This window comes from Dryobates pubescens, chromosome 18, assembly GCF_014839835.1.
Source record: "Dryobates pubescens isolate bDryPub1 chromosome 18, bDryPub1.pri, whole genome shotgun sequence".
Classification (NCBI taxonomy): Eukaryota; Metazoa; Chordata; class Aves; order Piciformes; family Picidae; genus Dryobates; species Dryobates pubescens.
Window position 1 is genome coordinate 5,602,000 of NC_071629.1, and position 21,233 is coordinate 5,623,232.

At 50.2% G+C, this 21,233-nt stretch overlaps 3 protein-coding genes across 6 annotated transcripts; 2 read left to right on the top strand and 1 right to left on the bottom strand.

Annotated features, from left to right (window-relative positions):
- Positions 1 to 1,940: 1,940 nt before the first annotated feature.
- Positions 1,941 to 10,593, bottom strand: BRCC3 (BRCA1/BRCA2-containing complex subunit 3). 2 transcript variants are annotated; one of them, XM_054169691.1, is made up of 8 exons: positions 9,578 to 9,710; positions 9,113 to 9,232; positions 8,424 to 8,511; positions 6,895 to 6,983; positions 5,852 to 5,907; positions 5,173 to 5,304; positions 3,698 to 3,741; positions 1,941 to 2,948 (listed from the first exon to the last, which is right to left on the bottom strand). In XM_054169691.1, the coding sequence occupies exons 1-8, from the start codon at positions 9,680 to 9,682 to the stop codon at positions 2,797 to 2,799; spliced, it is 786 nt and encodes a 261-aa protein (XP_054025666.1). In that variant the 5' UTR covers positions 9,683 to 9,710; the 3' UTR covers positions 1,941 to 2,796. The 2 variants fall into 2 exon arrangements, with proteins under 2 accessions (XP_054025666.1, XP_054025665.1); XM_054169690.1 differs by lacking the exons at positions 1,941 to 2,948; positions 3,698 to 3,741; positions 5,173 to 5,304; ... (2 more) ...; positions 8,424 to 8,511; positions 9,578 to 9,710 and adding an exon at positions 10,112 to 10,593 and having other exon boundaries at positions 9,021 to 9,232.
- Positions 10,075 to 20,909, top strand: CMC4 (C-X9-C motif containing 4). Of its 3 annotated transcripts, XM_054169694.1 has the most exons (4): positions 10,075 to 10,128; positions 10,530 to 10,585; positions 15,725 to 15,792; positions 18,971 to 20,909. In XM_054169694.1, the coding sequence occupies exons 3-4, from the start codon at positions 15,735 to 15,737 to the stop codon at positions 19,138 to 19,140; spliced, it is 228 nt and encodes a 75-aa protein (XP_054025669.1). In that variant the 5' UTR covers positions 10,075 to 10,128; positions 10,530 to 10,585; positions 15,725 to 15,734; the 3' UTR covers positions 19,141 to 20,909. The 3 variants fall into 3 exon arrangements, with proteins under 3 accessions (XP_054025669.1, XP_054025668.1, XP_009905630.1); XM_054169693.1 differs by lacking the exons at positions 10,075 to 10,128; positions 10,530 to 10,585 and adding an exon at positions 10,590 to 10,705; XM_009907328.2 differs by lacking the exons at positions 10,075 to 10,128; positions 10,530 to 10,585 and adding an exon at positions 14,634 to 14,749.
- On the top strand, positions 13,524 to 14,687 carry MTCP1 (mature T cell proliferation 1). The gene is made up of 4 exons (XM_009907327.2): positions 13,524 to 14,010; positions 14,116 to 14,286; positions 14,441 to 14,492; positions 14,574 to 14,687. The coding sequence occupies exons 1-3, from the start codon at positions 13,903 to 13,905 to the stop codon at positions 14,486 to 14,488; spliced, it is 327 nt and encodes a 108-aa protein (XP_009905629.1). The 5' UTR covers positions 13,524 to 13,902; the 3' UTR covers positions 14,489 to 14,492; positions 14,574 to 14,687.
- Positions 20,910 to 21,233: the final 324 nt, after the last annotated feature.

The following is a 21,233-nucleotide window of genomic DNA, read 5'->3' on the forward strand; positions in this document are numbered from 1 at the left end:
TCCAAGGACTTGATGCTACCTCCTCACCTTTTTCTTTGGAGGAAGGGTTTGCTCTGTTGGAGTCTCGCTGGCCTTGCTCTCCTCTTCAAACCAATCCCAACAGCAAAACCACTTTGCAGCCTCCTGTCGCTGTTTTCTGGTTATTCTTGGAGAGGGAAGGCCAATTTGGGTTCAAGCCTCTTCCTGAGGGATGTGAATGAGACTGGTGTGCTTTATACAGCAGAGCTTCCTCTTGGGCTTTTGGACGTGATGACCTTTGGAGGTCCCTTCCAACTCAAACCATTCCAGGATTCTGATTCTAGGAGTTTGTCAGCTTCTGTTTGGCCAAGCTGTGAGAGGAGGATTTTGCCATTCTCTTACTGTGAAAAAAACCCCAAACAACTAACACTCCACTGCCATCTGGGTTTCCTGGAGGGATGTGGCTCCTTCTCCTTTGTTTGCCCCTGTGTCAAGCTGTGGCTCATCCTGCTCTGCAGAACAAGGATCTGCCTGATCCCTGCTGAAGAGAGACAGATGAGGCTGGCAGCCAGGGAACATTTACTGAGCAGGGTGTGGGTGGGGTTATGGTGCCCTGGGAGGCATGAGGCCAGGGATTGCCCTGGTCAGTCAGTTCAGCCTGAAGAAACCAGAGGCACAGATGTGCAATAAGCTCTTACCTCCTGCACTGAACTGAAGAAGGGTAACTCACACAGTGCAGTGCACACACATACTGTGTGCACACGCATACTGTGGCCACCTGATGTGGTCCCAAAACCCCAGTACCAGCCCAGCTTGGCTGAAGAGCCAGGCTGTGGCTCAGTACAGAGTAATCAATAACTCATTGTTTTGGCATTATAATCCAAACATCAGGCATCCAGTCATGCTTTAACTGTTGTTCCTCTGCCTTTCTTGCAGTCTGCATCCCAGAGCAAACACTGAACCTCAGCTTTCTGCTGGAGCTCAGACCACATATGGCAACATTGGGATGGGAACCCATCAAGTATTAGGAGTTTGAAAGGGCAAAACTTGTTGCTTGAGGAGTGGAGAAGAGGTGGTTATGCTCAAAACCTGTGTGTTGTTCTGTAACATACAGTGGGAATGGCCTCTGGCCTCCCTAGAGAGGGTGGCAGTCCACAGATCCCAGTTAGGAACCTGAGAAGCAAAACAAAGCAAGTGAGACAATTGCAGGGGGGCTTGTTTTGGCTTCACATAGGACATGTGTAGCAGAATGCCCTTGGACAGAGCAGTGGATGGCCATGAGGCCCAGGGCTGCTAGGCAATCTCCAAGGAGCTCTTATCCAGCCTGAGGGGCAGTGAGGCACACCCTGCCCCCAAAGATCAAGGTAAGGAACACATGAACTAGAAAACAAAATCAGAACAAAGACACTGACAGTTTGGAAACTAATGAAATACTCTTACCAGCAATTTTAAGGGAGAAAAACAAAAGTTGAGAGCATTTTACTTCAAAGAAGTTCTGGTGTTTGAGGTTTTGCTGTTATCAATGCAGAAAGACTGGGAAGTGAAGTCTGACAAAAGCAAGCTAGCTCAGGGGCTCCCAAGGTCTGGCAGCAGTTTACAGTTGCTAATTAGTATTTGCTATTCACTGGAAAGGGAGTGTGCATCCCTCCCCCAGCTAGGTTACCTTCATGCTCCCAAAGCAAGCCAAGCTAATGAGTTGTCCAGAATATCACAGCCTCCATTGCAGTCATGCAGGCAGCTCATTTTCATCTACTTGAGTGTCCCAGGACTTCGATAAGAACCAAAACAGGAGTTTGAACTGTGCTGTTGGTCTCTCTGTTCCCAGGGACAGACTTGCCAGTGCTGGATTAACATTTGAGCTTGCTCTTAAAGGCCTTTTCCAACCTCAGTGATGTTATGACTTCACACAGCAGAATGCAAATGAGCATGTACATGATGGTGGATACCCTGCTATGCAACAGCAAGAACAAGCTAAGAACTAAGATCCATTTCAATCTAATGAGATTAGAGCCAATGCAATGCAGTTCATGTAGGAAGGACAGGCTTGCCTATCTCTCACTTCCCAGCATCTTAACCTTTACACTGCTCCCACTGAGCAGAAAGTCCTTTTTGTAGGGAATCTCAGTGCTGGGCATGCAACAGTTCCATGAAACAAAAGAATACAGACTGTGTCCAAAAAGTGCAGCCACTGGCATTCTGTAGCATCCATTTCATTCCTACTCCAAACAGCTCTGGCTTTGGAATACTTTATTTGGTTTCAAGTGTGCTGCACACAGATCCTATGTCCAAAGTTCTGCCAGGTCTCCTCCCAAGCTTCCCTCCCACCACGTCCTACCTGCCCGTGTGGACAACCAGTAATCCAGAACATTACTAGATCTAAGTCATGGTCAACTGAATCTACTAAAAGGCAGAAGCTGGCAGCATCAACTATGACTGCAAGGAAACACTTTTTTTCCTCTAACCCTTCTGTTCTAGGCTCCTGGAATACATAGAAAGCAGTTAAGACTTCTGTCAAAATACAGGGGAGGACAAACCACCTTGTTCCCTAGGTGCGTGTCCCCCACAACTAAAGTCTGTTTGTGTGCTACCCAACCCCATCACTGAGCTAGAGTGGCACTGCATCATGCAGCACCTGGAAAGACACCACTGCTTCCCTCAAGCTGGGGCAGATAAAGCCCTGATCCTGTAGAATTGCTCTTTGCTGCATGGGGCAAGAGAAGAGGCACAGCCATATCTTCACCGTAAGGCAACGTTGGGCCACCCTTCAGCCAGGAGTAGGTCTTGTAGAGTTGTATCTTTTTTCCATGCCTGTTTTCTGCAAGGTCTGCATTTCCTCCTTCACTCTAAAGCAGCCAGTTCCTCCAGCAGCTGCTCTTTCTCCTGCTGCAGCTCCTGCACTCGCTGTTTGTTCTGCTCTAATCTGTCCTCCAGCCACTGAAGCAGCGGCCCACTGATGGCAGACATCTGGCTGCAGAGGTTCTTCGTGAACACTGCAAGAAGCAGAAATGTGTCATGCCCATGCAAATGTGCAAAAGACTCAGTGTGCTACAAAACCCCCAAGGCCAAGAGCATTAGAGACAGCCAGGAAAACCCTCCAACATCCTGGACAAAGCAACCAGATATTCCCCACGGGAAAGGCAGGAGCAGTAGCTTGCTGAACAGGGAGACAAGCTGTTTGAACCTGAGCTTTAGACATCCAGGGGAAGGATGACCAACCTACAATACAAGTCTGGAAATCTGCACACCAGTCCTCTCTGATGCCAATCAATCTCTTAATTTCAGAAGCAAAGAATGCCTCATTTGTTGCCAGGTGAAAATGGACAAGGAGGTTATTTGTCCTGGCACAGAAGCAGGATTAAGATTCTTCGTATCTCACTGGCAAAAGCAAAGATGTCACATGCACTTAACATGCCAGGAGATGCAGACAGGTGTACAGACCAGCCAGACACTGCTGTAAGACTCAACCACATCCAAAATCCCCTTGCTGTCCTAACAGCAAACCCACCCCCCAAAACACAACCAACCCAGAGTCTATTGTAATTGCTTTATGCAACAAGACAGTGGTCTCAGGGAATTCCCTGGGCTGCACAGTGTGATTGGCAAAGAAAAAGCCCAAAGCTGGTGTTTTTGTAGTTATTTTGCAAGTGTCTTTGATGAGAAATGGTTTCCTGCTGCCTGAAGTTGGAGCCAAACCAATCCCTGCTCAAGACTCTACTAGCAAAACAAAGAGAATCCTTACCTGAGCCATTGTGAATCTTGGTTACAGAGTCCAGATGGGTGAGGCTAACAAAATGAACAGAACACAGGTCAGTGACAAGAGAGCAGTGGAGCAGGCAAGCCCAGGCTGCAGAACCAGCTATGTACAAGTCACTGACACTGCACTTACATCTAAACCTCTTCACTTGTTGAAGCCCTGGACACTGACAAGGACAAGAAAGAGCTTACAGCACAGACATCAGTGTTGGGCACCAGAAGTGAAAAAAGAAAACCAACAACCCCCCCAAGGAGCTGACTGCTTACCTTGGTTTTCAGACTTCTCAGCACTCTTACTGGGGTTAAATACTAATTACTGTCACACACAGGCAGACCACTGCAGTGTCACCATCAGCTCACACACAGGCAGACCACTGCAGTGTCACCATCAGCTCACACACAGGCAGACCACTGCAGTGTCACCATCAGCTCACACACAGGCAGACCACTGCAGTGTCACCATCAGCTCACACACAGGCAGACCACTGCAGTGTCACCATCAGCTCACACACAGGCAGACCACTGCAGTGTCACCATCAGCTCACACACAGGCAGACCACTGCAGTGTCACCATTTAGCTCACACACAGGCAGACCACTGCAGTGTCACCATCAGCTCACACACAGGCAGACCACTGCAGTGTCACCATCAGCTCACACACAGGCAGACCACTGCAGTGTCACCATCAGCTCACACACAGGCAGACCACTGCAGTGTCACCATCAGCTCACACACAGGCAGACCACTGCAGTGTCACCATCAGCTCACACACAGGCAGACCACTGCAGTGTCACCATTAGCTCACACACAGGCAGACCACTGCAGTGTCACCATTTAGCTCACACACAGGCAGACCACTGCAGTGTCACCATTTAGCTCACACACAGGCAGACCACTGCAGTGTCACCATCAGCTCACACACAGGCAGACCACTGCAGTGTCACCATTTAGCTCACACACAGGCAGACCACTGCAGTGTCACCATTAGCTCACACACAGGCAGACCACTGCAGTGTCACCATCAGCTCACACACAGGCAGACCACTGCAGTGTCACCATCAGCTCACACACAGGCAGACCACTGCAGTGTCACCATTTAGCTCACACACAGGCAGACCACTGCAGTGTCACCATCAGCTCACACACAGGCAGACCACTGCAGTGTCACCATTTAGCTCACACACAGGCAGACCACTGCAGTGTCACCATCAGCTCACACACACTCTAGCCTTTTTTTTTGTGGCAGCAGAAGTTACACTCAGCTCTTGTGTGTGGGGCTAAGAGAACTTTTACTTCCTCATATGAAGGTATTCAATCAGTTCTCCTACAAAGGAACACAAGCTGCTAATGCTTCTTATCTTCTACACCCTTGCTGAGGTTATGGTACTTTAAGCACAGCAAAGCAGTAAAACATGTTAGCACAGACAGGCTGGGAGAGGGGTGCAGCCTCACTCTTGTTACCTGTGAATTCTCCTGTAGGCATCTTGCTCTTCTTGACAAAGGATCTTGGGCAGCTCTACAGCTGATTCCAGACACACTTTCCCAATGGTTTCATGGGGGACAACATGGATAGGAATTTCAATCCTTTCATATCTAAAAAGGCATCAAAGAGAGTTAACTTCAAAGCAGCAGAGGAAAAAAACCAAAGAGGACTTCTACAAAGCTGCTGCAGAATGCACTTCTGGGAACACAAGCCTGAGCTGATATGCAAGTGGAAGCCTTTTATAGCCACAAACCTGTCTTACATTTTAATGATAAAATGCTGGCAAGTGGATGGCTAACACTGACAGTATGTAGGGGGAACTCCATGCAAGCTTGAATGCTTGACCCCTAGAGCTGAAAGCAGCAAGGTTGGCCTTTTACACAATAGACTACAGCACAAATTCACACCCAGACTGCAGTGTCCTACACCAAGTCTTTAGCTACTGAATTGTCTTGACTAAATTAGTCTCAATCTTCAAGCAGCCTGCATTAGGAAGAGCAAGCAGACCTCATGCAGACCTCATTCAGGCATCTCTACACAGTATTTGCTTCTCCTGACCAGTCTACAAGCCACTCATTAATTACTGATTTTTAATTTAAGACAACCCAGACATGATGAAACACAGATTGATGCTGGACATCATCCTGCTGTACTCACTCTGAGCTCTTCTGGGCCTGAATGGATTGGAAACAGGTGTAGAGAATCCTGCCTGTCTAAGAGAGACAGCAGAAGTCAGATTCCAAGAGCAAAGAAGTCTAGAGCCACATATTCCTTTAGGAAGCAGAATCTGCTTTTGAATAGCTGCCTAAGAGGTTGCAAAGGTACAGAGAATTTGCTTTGATGGGTATGTTGGAACTGTTTACAAGCAGATACTCACAGGCTCATTATGAAACAAATAATCTTAAGCCAGACACCTGGAAAACCTAGAGGAGACACACCACTGACAGCTCATCTCATGCCACAGGCACACAGGTGCAATAAGCTGCATCCCCTGGACTCCAGAGCTGAAGGGCAACTCACACATCCATAGAATCATAGAGTGGTTTGGGTTGGAAGGGACCTCCAAAGGTCATCCAGTCCAACCCCCCTGCAGTCAGCAGGGACATCCTCCACTAGAACAGGTTGCTCAGAATTTTGTAGAGCCTGACTTTAACTATTTCCAGGGATGGAGCCTCAACCACCTTCCTGGGCAACCTCCTCCAGTGTTCCACCACCCTTATGGTAAAGAACTTGCTCCTAAGGTCCAATCTAAATCTACTTTCCTCTAGTTTCAAACCATTGCCCCTTAGTCCTATCACTGCAGGTCTTTGCAAACAGTCCCTCTTCAGCCTGCTTGCAGGCCCCCTTCAGGTACTGGGGAAGGCTGCTGATAGGTCTCCCTGAAGCCTTCTCTTCTCCAGGCTGCACACCGCAGTGCACACACATACTGTGGCCACCTGATGCAGCCCCAGGACCCCAGTACCAGCTCAGCTCTGCTGGCTGGAGAGCCAGGCTGTGGATCAGCACAGAGCAATCAATAACTCATTGTTCTGTCATTGGCCTTACAATCCAAACTCCACCATTCCAGTCCTGCTTTGACTGTGCTCCCAGCAAGAGCTCAGCCCTTCTTGCAGGCTGCATGCAATGATTTCAGCTTGGCACAGGGGCTGACATTTCACATGAGCATTTTGACATTTCAGTGCCATGTTTAAGTTGCCTACCTTTGTGTTTTTGTCCTCAATGAAGCAGGAAAATATAAGCCCTACAAAGCCTTGGTCCATCATCTGATACATAGCTTGTGTGCGGACATCTGGAGACAAAGGAACAAGAGAATGAGAACCACAGTGGTCACCTGAAGGAGTAGAGAAAGTCACACAGCATCACAGAATGTTAGGGGTTGGAAGGGACCTCTGAAGATCATCCAGTCCAAACTCCCTGCCAGAACAGGATCACCAAGCACAGGCCACACAGGGACACAGCCAGGCAGGTTTTGAATGTCTCCAGAGATGGATACTCCACAAACAGTTTGGGCAGCCCGTTCCAGGGCTCTGCAGTCCTCACAGTGGAAAAGCAGCCATAATCCCCAACAGGTATTGTTGGAGCTGCTGGAAGGTGTCCAGAGAAGGGCAACAAAGCTGGGGAGGGGTCTGGAGCACAGCCCTGTGAGGAGAGGCTGAGGGAGCTGGGGTTGCTTAGCCTGGAGAAGAGGAGGCTCAGAGGAAACCTTCATACTCTCTACAACTACCTGAAGGGAGGTTGTAGCCAGGTGGGGGTTGTCTCTTTTCCCAGGCAACCAGCACCAGAACAAGAAGACACAGTCTCAAGCTGTGCCAGGGGAGGTTTAGGCTGGATGTTAGGAAGAAGTTCTTCCCAGAAAGAGAGATTGGCCATTGGAATGTGCTGCCCAGGGAGGTGGTGGAGTCACCATCACTGGAGGTGTTTAAGAAGAGCCTGGATGGGGTGCTTGGTGCCATGGTTTAGTTGATCAGATGGTGTTGGGTGATAGGTTGGACTTGATGATCTTGAAGGTCTTTTCCAACCTGGTTAATTCTGTATTCTATTCTGTATTCACATGCCTTCAGAAACATTTCCATTTTTGCATTAACCCTGATGATGGCAAAAATCATCACAGCAGGTCTGTGACTCCCACACCTTTTTGGTTGCTGCTGTTGGTTTTGTTTTGTTTGTTTGTTCTTTCTGGAAGCACAGCATTAGCAGATCAGTGAGCTAAGAGTCACATGCAGTTTGAGCACCTGGAGCACAGGACAGGAACAAGGGTACTGGCAAAAGTTCCTGAAGCCCACCTACTACCTGAAGGGGACCTACAAGAAGGCTGGAAAGGGACTGTTTACAAAGGCTTGTAGGGATAAGACAATGAGCAATGGTCTGAAATGAGAGAAGAGCAGATTTAGATTGGATGTTAGGAAAAAGCTCTGCACCATAAGGGTGCTGGACCAGTGGAACAGGTTGCCCAGGGAGGCAGTTGAGACCCCATCCCTGGAGATATTCAAGGTTAGGCTGGACAAGGCTCTGAGCGACCTGCTCTAGTGGAGGATTTCCCTGCTGACTGCAGAGGGGTTGGACTGGATGACCTTTGGAAGTCCCTTCCAACCCAAACCAGTCTATGATTCTATGTGAGAAACCAAAGTGTGCTAGTTGGGATGTGCAGCTCTGAGAAGCCAGTAAATGTAGCAAAGCAATTATCCAGCTGTGAGCTTGCATTTAGGACCTAAACCAAGAGTGCTCTTACCGACATGAGATGGCCAGACAGTAATATGGGGATGAGAGTGATACCAGCCCACGACTCTCATGGGACGTCCCGTCATTTCAGCCAACCTGTGTGTGAGTCAAGGTGCTTTTTGAGACCAGGAGAGCAAATGGAAGAAGTTTTCCCCATGAGGAACAGCAGCAAGAGCTTCTCATCAGTCAGCAGAATCCCAGGTCCCTTCAGAGGGGTGACAAGGCACGTGGCTGACCGAACCTTCCCGTGCAGCACGGGCAGCATGCCACTGCTGCAGAAGCAAGTTGGATTTAATTTGCCTGTGGCAGTAAAGTGACACAGCAGCAGGCTGTCCAAAACAGCATCCTTTTACCTGTGTAGTGAAAAGGCTCTCCAGTGCACCACACTCAGAAAGAGACTTCTCAACCTTTCAACTTCTACTAAGTCTCCCTGAACTGCTCCCCAAAACACACTTTAGTTTTACTTGTGACCAAATACACAGAAAATAGAAACCACAGTTATAACACAATTCCTCTGCAAGTACTGGAACCAGCAAGGACCCCAGGGAGCACCAACTGCCAGCACAGCACTCCAGGCTAGGAGAGAAACAGCAGACAATTTCAAGCTGACTAGTACAAGCCTAAAGGAAAGCAGACAAAAAGAGGTCTGATGGAAACCACTTTGCTGGCCAGGCTGCTGCTGTCTCTTCTAAAGGATATCTCTGCCTCAGTAGAAGCAGCTGAAAGCTGCTCTGGGGAGATTTCCACACGGTCTTTTCTCTTATCCGAGCGGCGCAGGATGATGACAGAGTGGATGTGCACGATTCGACTGGTGTCAACCTAACGACATAGAAGGAAAAAGAGATCACTCCTCTTGTAAAGAAATAACCACTCCCCGAGGCAAAGGCTGGCTCCCGTACCTTCAGTAAGGAAAAAGGCACACATCGGAGTACAGCCAGGCGCGCAGATGGGAACTTTTCCTGACTCTAAGCTTTGACTTTCACGGCAACCGCAATTACGCGTGGACGCTAGCAAGGAGCGGCGAGGGAAGGCCCGAGGCCCAGCAGCACAGCGCTGCCGGGGAACCGTCCTACATAGGCCTGTGCAACGCTCCCCGCCGCGGTGACCGAGCCCTGCTCGGAAGGTACCAGCCCGCAAACCACAAGCCCCGCTAGACGCCGGTACCTCGCCAATGCAAAGCCCCATGACCTCCTCCTTCTCGGTGCTCAGCGCATGGTTGAGACACACCAGGAACGCGTCGGCCTCCAGGTGAACGGCCTGCACCGCCATCTCGTCACCGCCCGCCCGTCTTCCCCCACTTCTGCCAGCAGCCCCACCCCCTCCGCCCGCACTCGGCAGCTGGGCCAATCCCAGCGAGGCTCGCCGGTCCTGCCAGCCAATCGGCGCAGCGGAGGTGCGGCCTGGCTTCCGGAGAGGCGGGCGGTGCGGCGCGGCGGAAGCGCCGTGTCTCCCACGCGAACGGCGGCCCCGGGGTTCCGCGCTGCAGCCGCTGCCCGCGGCGGGGCGGGGCAGGACGGGGCGGGCGGCGGAGCGGAGGGGAACGGGGCGGGGCGGCTCGGCTCGACCCGGCTCGGGGCGGGGCTCGGCTCCGCTGCGCACCGGCCGCTGGGGCCTGCGAGCAGCCGGGGTGTGAGGCTGCGGGGTCAGAGGGGAGGGCGGGGGAAGGTTTTGCTCGGTGCACGCGGTGTTGGCTGTCACCTGGCGCGTGGCTGCAGGTAGGTCGCGGGTGGGCGGCCCGAGGGGCCCGGCTGGGCGCCTCCCGCGCCTCCTGGTGCCGTCTCACGCCGAGGGCCGGCCGCCGAGCCCCGCAGGCCCGTCCCGGGTGGGAGGTAGTTGCTATGGAGACGTGCTGCGCCCTCTTTTCGCCGCGGCGGCCGGGCCTCGCCGGCCCTTCCCGCCTCCTCCCCGCGACAGTCGGCCCGCCGTCCGCACTGGTTGCACACCCCCTCCCCAACCTGTTCTCCCTGCCCGCCTGGTCCGTCCCGCCCCCCACAGCCGCTCCTCCGCCGGCTCTTCACGAGGCCCGGCTCCCACCACCCTTTCCTCGTCCTCCCCTTCCTTCTTCGGGGCTCCTCCCACACTCTGTCCATCGCTTTTTGTCTTTCTGTTTCTTTAGATCCTACCAAAGCTAGACCTTCTCTCCCCAAACTGCTGGACAACCCCGGCTGGTCGGTGAGCATCTGCTACCCCTCAGTAGGTCGGGCAGAGTGGAGAGTGGAGTCACTGAGGTGCTCGCTGGGGTCGAGTGCTCCAGGCAGAGTAGAGTACAAACCCCCAAGAAGAAGCTTTAGAGTGAGTCAACATGCTCTTACGTCAGCAGACAGCTCATCTGATCCCTGACTTGTTGCAAGATGCAGGCAGGGCTTTTCGGGAAAGCTCAGTGCCCTTTAGCTCCTGCAGGCTGCGTGCACAGAGGTGTGTGTGCAGGCAGCTCCCTAGTCTGCACCAGAAAGCCAAACTGGCAGCTTTGATCCAGAAGCTGTGTGGCAGCGTTAGCACAACCCTGTGCTGAATTCACTGAGTTGTAGCATTGCTTTTTTCCTTTGGCTCCTAAAAGGCAGATGAACTCTTCTAACAGTCTGACCTAGTCCCCTTTTAAAATAGAAGGCAATAGAGGGTGGAGTTTGTTCAGCGTGCAGAGCTCTGGCTCTAGGGCTGGTCCAAGCAGGAGCAATTTCCTTGACTGTTTTTGTAAAACATTTTAATGTACCCAATTGAAAAGCAAATAAATTGTCTTTACCACAAGATGCACTCCTCCTTCTGGCCATTCTCACATTTATTCATATATTGTATGGCTCAGAAATCCACCCAGGTCCCAGTACAGCATTAAACTTCTAAGGCCTGAGATGGACAGTTCCCTGTCTGCGGGGACTGAGCTTTAAATCTCTCCAGATCAATACCTTGAACCAGCTCAACTTCTGCAATTATGTTAATGGGAACATTAAAATCTGTGTCAAAGGATGACACTGCAATCCTGCAGATAAATCTGCTGATTGGCTTGGTGTTAGATGTGGCTTAAGGACCAGGTTATGAGGCAAGCAATACAAGAAACAGGGTTTACAACTTGTTTTAAATAGAAGTGAGTTTACTTCTCCTTGCACCCACATCTTCCTTCAGGCTTTTTTTATTGCTTTCTGATGAAGTCTGCAAAAAAGGGGGGAAAAAAAGAGTGGAGGAACTGTGTATGTTTCATTTCCTTCTGTAAAGTTTCAGGTGCACAGGCTTTTCAGATCTTCTGTTTCTTCCTTATGTTTGAGTGCTAAAGAGAGACCTGGCGTACTGCAAACTCAATTGATGGTTTTGCCTGACCTCAGGATTTTGTTTGTGGTGCTAATGGGGCAGCTTGATAACAGTCTTAGAGACTGCTGGAAAGGGAGGCCAGACTAGGCCTTTGAACTTTGGCAACTATTGAACTTCAGAGCTATGAAGTTCAGAGGAGCCTGGAACAAGTTACTAGGGCAAAGGGTGAGAACCTGCTCAGCGCTGGCCCTTGTGCGCAGGGTCCTCCGCGTGAGACCTTGTCCTTTCAGTCCTGTGGCTGTCATTACTGCCATGGTCAAGCACAATACACACAAACATACATGTTCAGCAAGACTGGAGCAGGTTAGTATTTGGATAGGAGACCTTCCAGGAGAGCTTGCCTACTGTAGGAAGCAGTGTTCTCTTACTGAGCGATAGCTTTTTCAATACTGAAGTCAGTCCTGAGTCTCCTGGTTCTGGGGATGCTGACCTAAAGACATTTCAGCTTTGAATGGAATAAAAGCAAGTTTCTGAGCAATTTTGGTCATGATGGACCTGCAGAGTAGGAGAGCATCCTGGCCAGATTCCAACCTGGGTGATTACATTCAGCTGACTGAACAGGAGCAGTGGCGATTGCTGCATTTCACTGCTGGGCAAAGTGGTTTCTGCGCTTGGGCTTAAACTTGTGAAGTGACTTAGGGTAAAAGCAGAGTGAAATTAACTTGCAGAAGTGTCCCTTTAACCCTCGTATCTTGCTGCTGAAGGCCTCGTGAGGCTTGTCACATTCCTCTAAATGCCAGTGATCCAGCTGCAGGGGCATTGCTTTGGAACGGCTGTGCCACATCCCAGAACGGTCTCCAGAGCAGTGGTGCTTTCCGTAACGCACACACGTTCCCGCACACTGAGCAGGGAAGCAAACAGGATGGGATTAAAAGAAATAATAAATCCAAACCACTCAGGTTGGGGTTTTTTTCCTGTCAGAAATGAAAATGCTGTGACAGTGCTGTTCAGGCTGGTTGGTGTTTTGTTTCCAAAGCAGCTCCGCGGGCCTTTGATTCAGAAAAGGTAGAGAAGCACTGATGTGAGATGTGGAACAGCGTGGAAGTGTATTTCCTGTTGTATCTGTACCCCAATGTATAACAATTCTCTTTCTCTCCCTGACCTTCCCTACTTTATTTTGTACCCAGATTTTCTTGCTCCTGTCTGAAACATGCCTTATACCTTTCCAAGTTTTCAGAAGACCACTGTGTTTCACTGGGATAGGAATATTGCATCTGCTTCAGGGCAGGAGGATGTTACGTGTGTTGCAGCTTAATTCTGTCCTGCTTTAAACCTAGATAAAGGATGAAGACTGTCTGTACCATTTTGATTACCTCCTCTAGGGTTCAAAGAGAAAAACCATTTCCTCTGGCCTTCATTTGCCAATGACTCCAGCTTGATCTAACTGGTACACAGCTAAACTTGCTGCTGAACAAAACAAAATCCCAGTAGGAAGAACCACCTCAGTGCCCAAAATTCCTTTGCCCCTGCTGGTATCGGTGGCTCTCTGTAAGCACCTAAAAGCTGAACCACGCAAGGTCACAAGAGCTGTTCCCCAGAAGCTGGGACATGAATGGACAATGCTGCCATCCCCTTGAGAGATGAGACGAAGGACCCTTCACAATGACAGCTCTGCAAGTTCCAGATAGGAGAGTCCTGCCGATGGAGTTTCATGCTTTGTCTCCAGACTGATCTTCGCTCTTGTTCAGCTCATTCCACCTCTTACCACAAGTTTTGCTTTTTGGGATTTAGACCATCACTAGCCACAGAGCTCCTCTGTAAACCACTTTTTTTCCTTACTCTTATTTTTGGGTTGTTTTTGACACCCCCCCCCCCTGTTTTGCACAGACTGTTACTAGGACTGTTAGTAGAATGAGCAAAGCCAATAGTCCCAGGGTTTAGCTTCGTACCAATAGCACCTTTTGCCCGAGAATGCCTTACAAACACCGTACAGCACCTGTGTCCAAGCGTGCAACCTGTGTCACGAAACTCCTGGCCACTTAGGCACCACCTTAGCTCCCCAAGCTGGCCTGTAGGGAACCTTTCAGCACTTAGCATCTCCCACAGTAAGTCAGACGTCACCCAGCGGTGCCTTTCAGGTCTGAGCGCTTCCTCCGGGAGTGGATGTACTCCGAGCTAAAGAGGCCGTGTGTGTACCCCGAGGGCTGATGCCATCCACCTAAGGGGAGCATCCAGAAGTGCCTGAGGGAATGGCAGCAGGAGGGCACGCTGGCACTCCTCCCGTGCGGCTGTGGGTGCGGCGTGTGGGTGTGTACTGTGATGAGCACCGCAAAACGTGGCTTGTGGCTGCGGAAGAGGCAAGTGTCCTTTCAGCTTCCCGGTGATTGTGGCTTTGCTCTTGCAGGTGCCTCTCCTGCACTGCCAGTAACTGCCTGCTCTTTTTGTCGCTTTCCCCCCACCAGGAGGAAGGTATGCTGAGGGCTCGGATCCAAAGAGTTCAGGTTCCCCTGGGTGAGGCGCTGCGGCCCAGCCAGCTGCCCCCATCCCGGCTGCCTCACATGTGGCAGCTGTCCCAGGGTGAGCAGTACAGGGATAGTAACTCTCGCGTTTGGGAGATAGAGCACCATCTCATGGTAAGGATGGTGGCGACAACAGGCCATAGTCATGCCTATTTGTGAAGTCATTTGAGATCCCTGAGGGACGCCAAAGGACTGTTATAATTGTTGAAGTCCATTAGCTCAGCCACACTTACTGTAGACGTATTGAACTTTTCCTTGTTGCTTACAGCTTGGTGGTGTGGAAGAACTGCTGCTTAAACTTGTGCCTGGTGATTAATCTGGTATGTGCAGACGCTGCCCCTGCTCTGTTCTGTGCTCTGTTTGTTCCCAGTCACGCTTTAACCTGACTTTTTGTCTTTCAGGAGCGGTGGCTCTAGGAAGATGTCGTTGTATGTTTTGTACAATTCTCTCTCCACTGAAATGCAGCCACCTCTGGGGTGGAAGCAGTTAAACAACACACAGCACCATCACACAAGAGTTTAGGACAGGCAGTGAAGAGGAGTATTCTGTCCAAGTGAAATATCCGAGGGAGTTCTAGGTAGGCAGAATGTGGTTGCCCCGAGTGGAGTTTGGCCAGGATGCCAGAAATAGTGCCCTAGCCGTACTGAGCGGTGCTGTGGGCTGGTGAATGATGAGAAGTGTGAAAGGCAGCACCTCCCTAGCTCTGGACTGGGGCAGGAGCTGACCTGTGTCTCAGGGTGAGCTGAAGTCTCTCACTGCTGCTTTGGGTGGCAGTGCTGCTTTCCTGCAGAGGTCTCCCATGCAACTACGAGCGCCAGCAGCTTCCGCTCCCCTCTCATGGCAGGTCACAGTGACAGGTGTCTCAGTGGCAGAAAGTCAAACTGAGTGTCTGAAATCCTGCTTTCCAGACATTTGAACAAGCTGGAGCTGTCCTCCAGTCTAGATTTCTTTGAGGGAGGGGATTTCCAAGAGAATTCCTCCTGGAACAAAGGGGGGGAAACAAAGCCCTCCTTGTCTTCTTTGAGGAACATTCACAACTCAGTTGTTTCGTTTAGGTGCTTTTGAAATGCCTCCTCCAGCTGCAGTTATGTGGTTTACCACCAAATCCTTGTTGTGTAGAGCTCTCAGAGAAGAAGGCTCTTAACACAACTACTGCTATTCTGTGAAGCTATGAATGTTTCAGTACAAGGTCTACAGGCACACAACTGTGAAAAATCAGTCAGCCATGTTCATTTGAATTCTTATTGCTGGGATCTTGCTGCACCCAAGTGAAAAAGGAAACATTTTGTCCAAAGAAAAAGGCCTTCAAGTCCAGTGACATAAAACTTTATTCATTGTCCACTTTATCACCCTTCAGCCAGGCATAGAGAGTTCTTGTGTATGTTGGCAGCCATCTGTAAGCAGAAACAGATGTTTTCTGAACTGCCCGTGGCAGGGGGGGTGGTGGAAATTTGGAGGTCTTTAAAGCCTTGACTTTAAGATAATGTTTTTGCCCCACCCCATCCCCTGAAAAGTACATTCTTCCTACATTAACATTTTCCTATCATTTTAGTTCTCTGAACATGCCCCAGAAGGATCCTTGCCAGAAACAAGCCTGTGAAATACAGAAATGCTTGCAAGGTATCAAGTGTCATTTTGTCTTTCTGGTGTCTTGCTTTTTGGTGGAAGTGAATTCTTTTAACCCTTTTCTCTTTTCACCTTGAGAAGGAAGGAAAGCTGGCAGGCAGGCAGGCCAGCATTACCTGCTTGCAGAGCAAACATGATGTCTGATAGAAACCCTTTGTGCTTGATTAACAAGACACCATTGGCACAAATCAGAGTGTTTGGAATAGAAGTGTTGTGCTTATTTCGTGTGTTCTCCATGCTGGTGGTGAGATTCCACGTGTAGTCTTCAGACTCAGCTTTAGGCAGGCAGAGCTAGACATTATAATAAGCTCCCTTACAGAGAGGGTAGGGAGGTAGTGGGTGGGTTGTATGAAAAAGCAGAGCTTCTAGCTCCAGGGGTATTTTAAGAGCAGAGCAGACAGCTGTCTGTCAGGAGTGGATTAGGCATATGTGATCTGGCCTCAGGGTGTGAGGTGGCTTCCCTCTGGAGACCTCTGCCAGCTGTTTTGTATTAGCTCAGCTAAACAGTCGTAGGGGCAGGAGAGATGGTGTGATTATGTGTTTGGGGAGCCTGAGCTGAGGAGGTCAGGCTTGTCACTTGCAGAGGATAATATTTAAAACCAAAAGCGTCGGTTGCTTCCTGGAAAAGGCTTTGCCTTGTGGAGTGAGTAAGAGAAAACCTTTGTGTGTGCCAAGGCAGCCCAGCCATATGGGAAAGAGTTCTTCCTAACTCACCTGGTAGAGCCCTTAGCCAGCATGCTTTGAGCATCATGGTGTTAACCCAGGCCCAGCAAGGCAGGAGGCTGGTGATGCTACAGCTAAAAGCAGCCAGGCCAGTTCCACAGCAGCTCATTTGTGCCTTTAATTTATCTGCAGACTATAAGCAGGTTAGCTACAATACAGCAGGGAGGGAGGAAGGGTTCCTGACAGAGACATGGAAAGATGGCTTTGCAGGCTGCAGCAAACAGTGATTGCAGTCTGTGCAGGTAACACAACCACCCCAGCGACTGGGGAGAAGCATAGGAGTGACAAAAAAATCTGGGGGAAAGTAGGGAAAATTAGTAGTGAGTTATTGGTAGATGTTTGCCTTTCCCAGGATTGTTCTTTGGAAGCTGTGTTCAGCACAAAGAGCTCAAACAACTCCCTCTACCCCAACATTTGTCCAGGTCATGCCTTCTGCTGTCTTCATGGTTGGAGCATCCTCCCATGAAGGGCTGCTTTCCCCACAGTAACTCCACTTAAAGAGCTCCTGCTCCCCCTCTTTTGTTTCCATCTGTGACTGTGTCCATTTGATGATACCCATGGATGCTGTCCCAAGCATTTCACCTGCAGAGGTTTGTGCACAGATTTGGTCTGGATGCTAAAGTGCTGGCAAGGAAGCTCTGACTCTGCTGCATGCACATTCTGCTGTCCACTTCTCTAGCTGTCGTTTTGGAGTGCTCTGGAGCTGTCTGAGCTGCACAGCTGTAGACAGCAAAGCAAATATTTCCCTGTAAAGATGAATGTGGTAGAACTGTGCACAGTACAGAGGGTGGAAGCAGGACTTTAGGAGTTGCTGGCTTTTCAAAGGCTGTTCTTGGAGTGAGTCCTTGTTTCAAAAGGTCTTGCCTGCTTCCTCTGTGAGACTGAATGCCCACTGGGAATCTCTGTAGTGTTTTGCCATCCTTTGTCTAATTAACCCTTGTGCTTCTCAAGAATTAGTCCCTGACAGATAGCAGAGCGTGCCTCTGTGTAGGTGTGGGTTTAGAAACAAGCCTCTCAGGCAGAGGAGCAGTTAGGAGAGCCCTGGAGCACTCAGCAGCAGTAGGTTACGGCACAGACAGATGCACTTTCCTGTCCAGGGGCCTGCCGTGCTTTCTAGGTTGCCAGCTTGCATGAATCAGTGACATCACCATAACCTTTTTCTCGAGGGTGATCTCTGTGCTTGTGTTACAGGTCACCCACCAGCCCAGGGAGGGAATATATAGCCCAGCCATCAGAGCCAGCTGGCTTGCTCATTAACTGGAAGGCACTCAGCGCTGCTTTCCGGGCTCTCCAGCGCTGGCTGTGTTTGTCTCACGCTGGGTTACTGTTGCTTCTTTCAGTCTTTTTGAATCTGTGCAGGGCCTGGGGCGGGTGGAGGTGAGTGCAGCTGTGTAGGGCTTCATCCAAGGCAGAGCAGGTAGCCTGTGCAGACAGGCAGGTGGTTATTAATTCAAGCCACAGACTCGGTCTGCTCTCGTACCCACAGGGCTTCTCTCGGAGAGCCTGTTGGCCAGCCCTGCAAAGCACTGTGGGCTTTGCCTCCTCAGCTGGCAGTGGCAGCCAGCAAAGCGCTAGGGCAGAAAGGAAGCTGGAGAAACCAGCTGTGTCCTGCGGTGCCTGAACCTGCTGGTGCAGTGCAAGCTCTGAGCCTGAGACAAAGGCAAACTGGAGAAAGTGCAGAGCAGGGTGTAGCTGTGCTTGGCCATCCCAGGTTAGACTAGGAGCTCGTTCAGCCCCGTGTCTCAGCAGCATCCAAAGGGAAAAGCTTAGGAAGAGGAGTACGAGGAGGTCAAGCAGCAGCTGTGTGGCTAAGGGACCTCCTGAGCTGGAGCTGGGACCTTTGTGTGGACAGCAGTCATGTCACTGGCTCTGTGCAGCTGGAGTCGGCTGCCGGTGTCCGGCGAAGTGCTGCCTGCTTCAGTCACGCTGCAAAGCTACAGCCTGGCCCCAATGGGCCACCGGTAGGGGGCTGGCAGCCGTGCTTCTCACCCCTTCCTTTTACAAATGCCAGGGTGCTGAAGGGTCTGCAGGTCCCTGCTTATATCACATCCTCTTTGGATGCTCTTAGCTTTACACTTACAGTGAATTAGCAGCTGGATTTAAGACCCTGGATGACAAGAGCCAGGTTAAAAACACACAAGCTAAAGAAAGTAAGGATTGAAGGGCAGTGGCAACAAGGGAAACCTCATCCTTACTGTAGTAAGATGTGATAGCTACAACACTGAGGGACTGAAGAGGCTCCCATCCACAAGAGGAAGGATGCCTTTGCATGGCTTTAGATAGCTGGAACTAAAGAGGAGGTTCAGTAGAGCAGAGAACGCCTGTAAGCAGTTCTTGCTTTTCAGAGCAACAGGCTGCCCAGCAGCTGAAGGGCTAGGCTAGCTGTGTGCCCTCTGGGGACAAAAGCTGCTCCTCTCTGCAGACTCAGTGTCTCCTTCTTATTTTCCAGCGAACAACTACCTGGAGTACAAGTGTGAAACTGTGCTTCAGGAGATGCGGAAGTGCTGCGCCCGGTACCCCAAGGGCAGATCCGTCTGCTGTTCGGGGTTTGAGAAAGAAGAAAGGGAGAGAGAAAAGTCTAAGGTGACCTCAGAAGGAATCCCTGCACCACCTCAGTAACACAATGCAGCTCCAGCAGGGGCCGGAGCACGGACTCACCTGCACGGCTCGTGTGTGTTTTGTTAAGCCTTCTTTAGACTTCCAGCAGAGCCAGAGTGCTCCGTGAACACACCGTCTGGCACACCAAAAAGTAACGCGGTACCAACAGGTGCCCTGCTTAACAGACTCGGCTTTCTGTACCAAAACATCATCTGCATTGTCTCTGCATTGCACCTGTGTCTGTGAGAAGTCAACTTGATGTTTTTAGAATGCTTACCTTACTCTTAATCCATCCTTGCTCTCAAAGCAGAGAACTGGAACCAAGTTACTCTGGTTTCTGGAGTGAAAGGTACAGGGAACGAGCTCAGAAGAGTGAGTGAGTGAGTGAGTTTAAGCATGACCCATGAAACAAAGCCCATCTTGACACAGCAAAGGTATTGCTGCCATCCATGCAGTAGGCCCAGACATCTGCCTGTCCAGTGGTTCAAGCTCAAGCATGGGAATCAGGTCTAGTGATTGTTCCTAGGTCTTGCCTAGGTCCTGAGTGGCTGCCCGTCACTGTGCCTAAGTGCCTCACTTTCCCTCTGGACAGGCTTTTGGGTTTTGAATTGCCTACACGCTGCTATTTGCATGACAAAGATGTTAACAGAAACATTATTTCAGGGATTGCTACAGGAATAGGGACTGACTTCATGTTGTTTTATTTTTTTTTTTTAAGAAGAAGCAATATTCATTTGAAAGATTTGACTGTTGATGATAAAATTTATAAATGTACCTGCAATTGAACACCTCTGAAGCAATATAGTTACACACCCAGCGTGGTTCAACCCCACTGGTACCCAGAGGCCTGGCCAAAAAGCCCTGGGCTAGATCCAAGAGCTGATTTAGGTGCTGCTTACAGAACAAGCAGTTGCAGACACTTGCTTTCAACACAGACTCACTCACAACCCATCTGTGTCTGGACCCCAGGGAGAGATGGCTTTGCAGAAGGTCTCGCCTTCGCAGCAGAATTTCCAGTGACCTGTAAGAAGAGCTTGGTAGACAGGTTCCTGCATCACCCTTTAGAGCTGCCTAAGTCTCTCTGTCCCCTGTAGCAGGAGTCCAGGCACCTCAGTGGGTGCCAAGTCCATGCCAGGGCCTAGGCACCTACCTACCGGACTTTGAACCCACGAGGCCCCTAACTCTGGTGTTAGATCTAGCCGTAAAGGACTTCTGTGCTGTGATCAAGTACAACTCACTTATGAAATACAGACCACTGTAGTCTAGGTACAATAGTTGAGCATATTACAACCTAGAGGAGCAAAGCCTCTGTATTCATTGCTCTGAAATGCCATGATACAAAAATAAATGACTGGAACAAACTGCAGGCTGGCTCGGGTTGTTTATTGAGAACACAGCATAGCTGCAAGGCAGGCAGCTTGGCTGCTAGTCACAGTCCAGAGACACATCTGATACCAGCTTGAAATAGAAGCTGCTTGAGATTTTTATAACCAGGCCCAGAATAATTCAGGACTAGCTTTCCCCTTCTCTCCACAAAAACCTCTTCACAGAATCAACCAGCTTGGAAAAGACCTCAGACATCATCAAGTCCAACCTATCACCTAATACCTCACAGCTAAACCATGGCTTTAAGTGCCACATCCAATCTTTTGAACACCTCCAGGGATGGTGACTCCACCACCTCCCTGGGCAGCACATTCCAATGGCCAACAACTCTCTCTGGGAAGAACTTTCTCCTCACCTCCAGCCTAAACTTCCCCTGGCACAGCTTGAGACTGTGTCCTCTTGTTCTGGTGCTGGTTGCCTGGGAGAAGAAACCAACCCCCAGCTGGCTACAACCTCCCTTCAGGCAGTTGCAGACAGCAGTAAGGTCCCCCCTGAGCCTCCTCCAGGCTAAACAACCCCAGCTCTTAAGACAAAACACTCATGAAGCAACTCAAGTAGTTTGACAAGCAGCTCATCTTTCCCTTTGGCCCTGAGCAGGAACAGTGGAAAGTCTCTAAGAGGTGATAAAAAAAGTAGTATTTAGGTTTCTCTTGCACCCACTAAAGAGAAAAGCCTTCTCTCCATGCCTATTTCTACTTGGGTGGAGCAAACTTGGTCAGCAGGGAGGC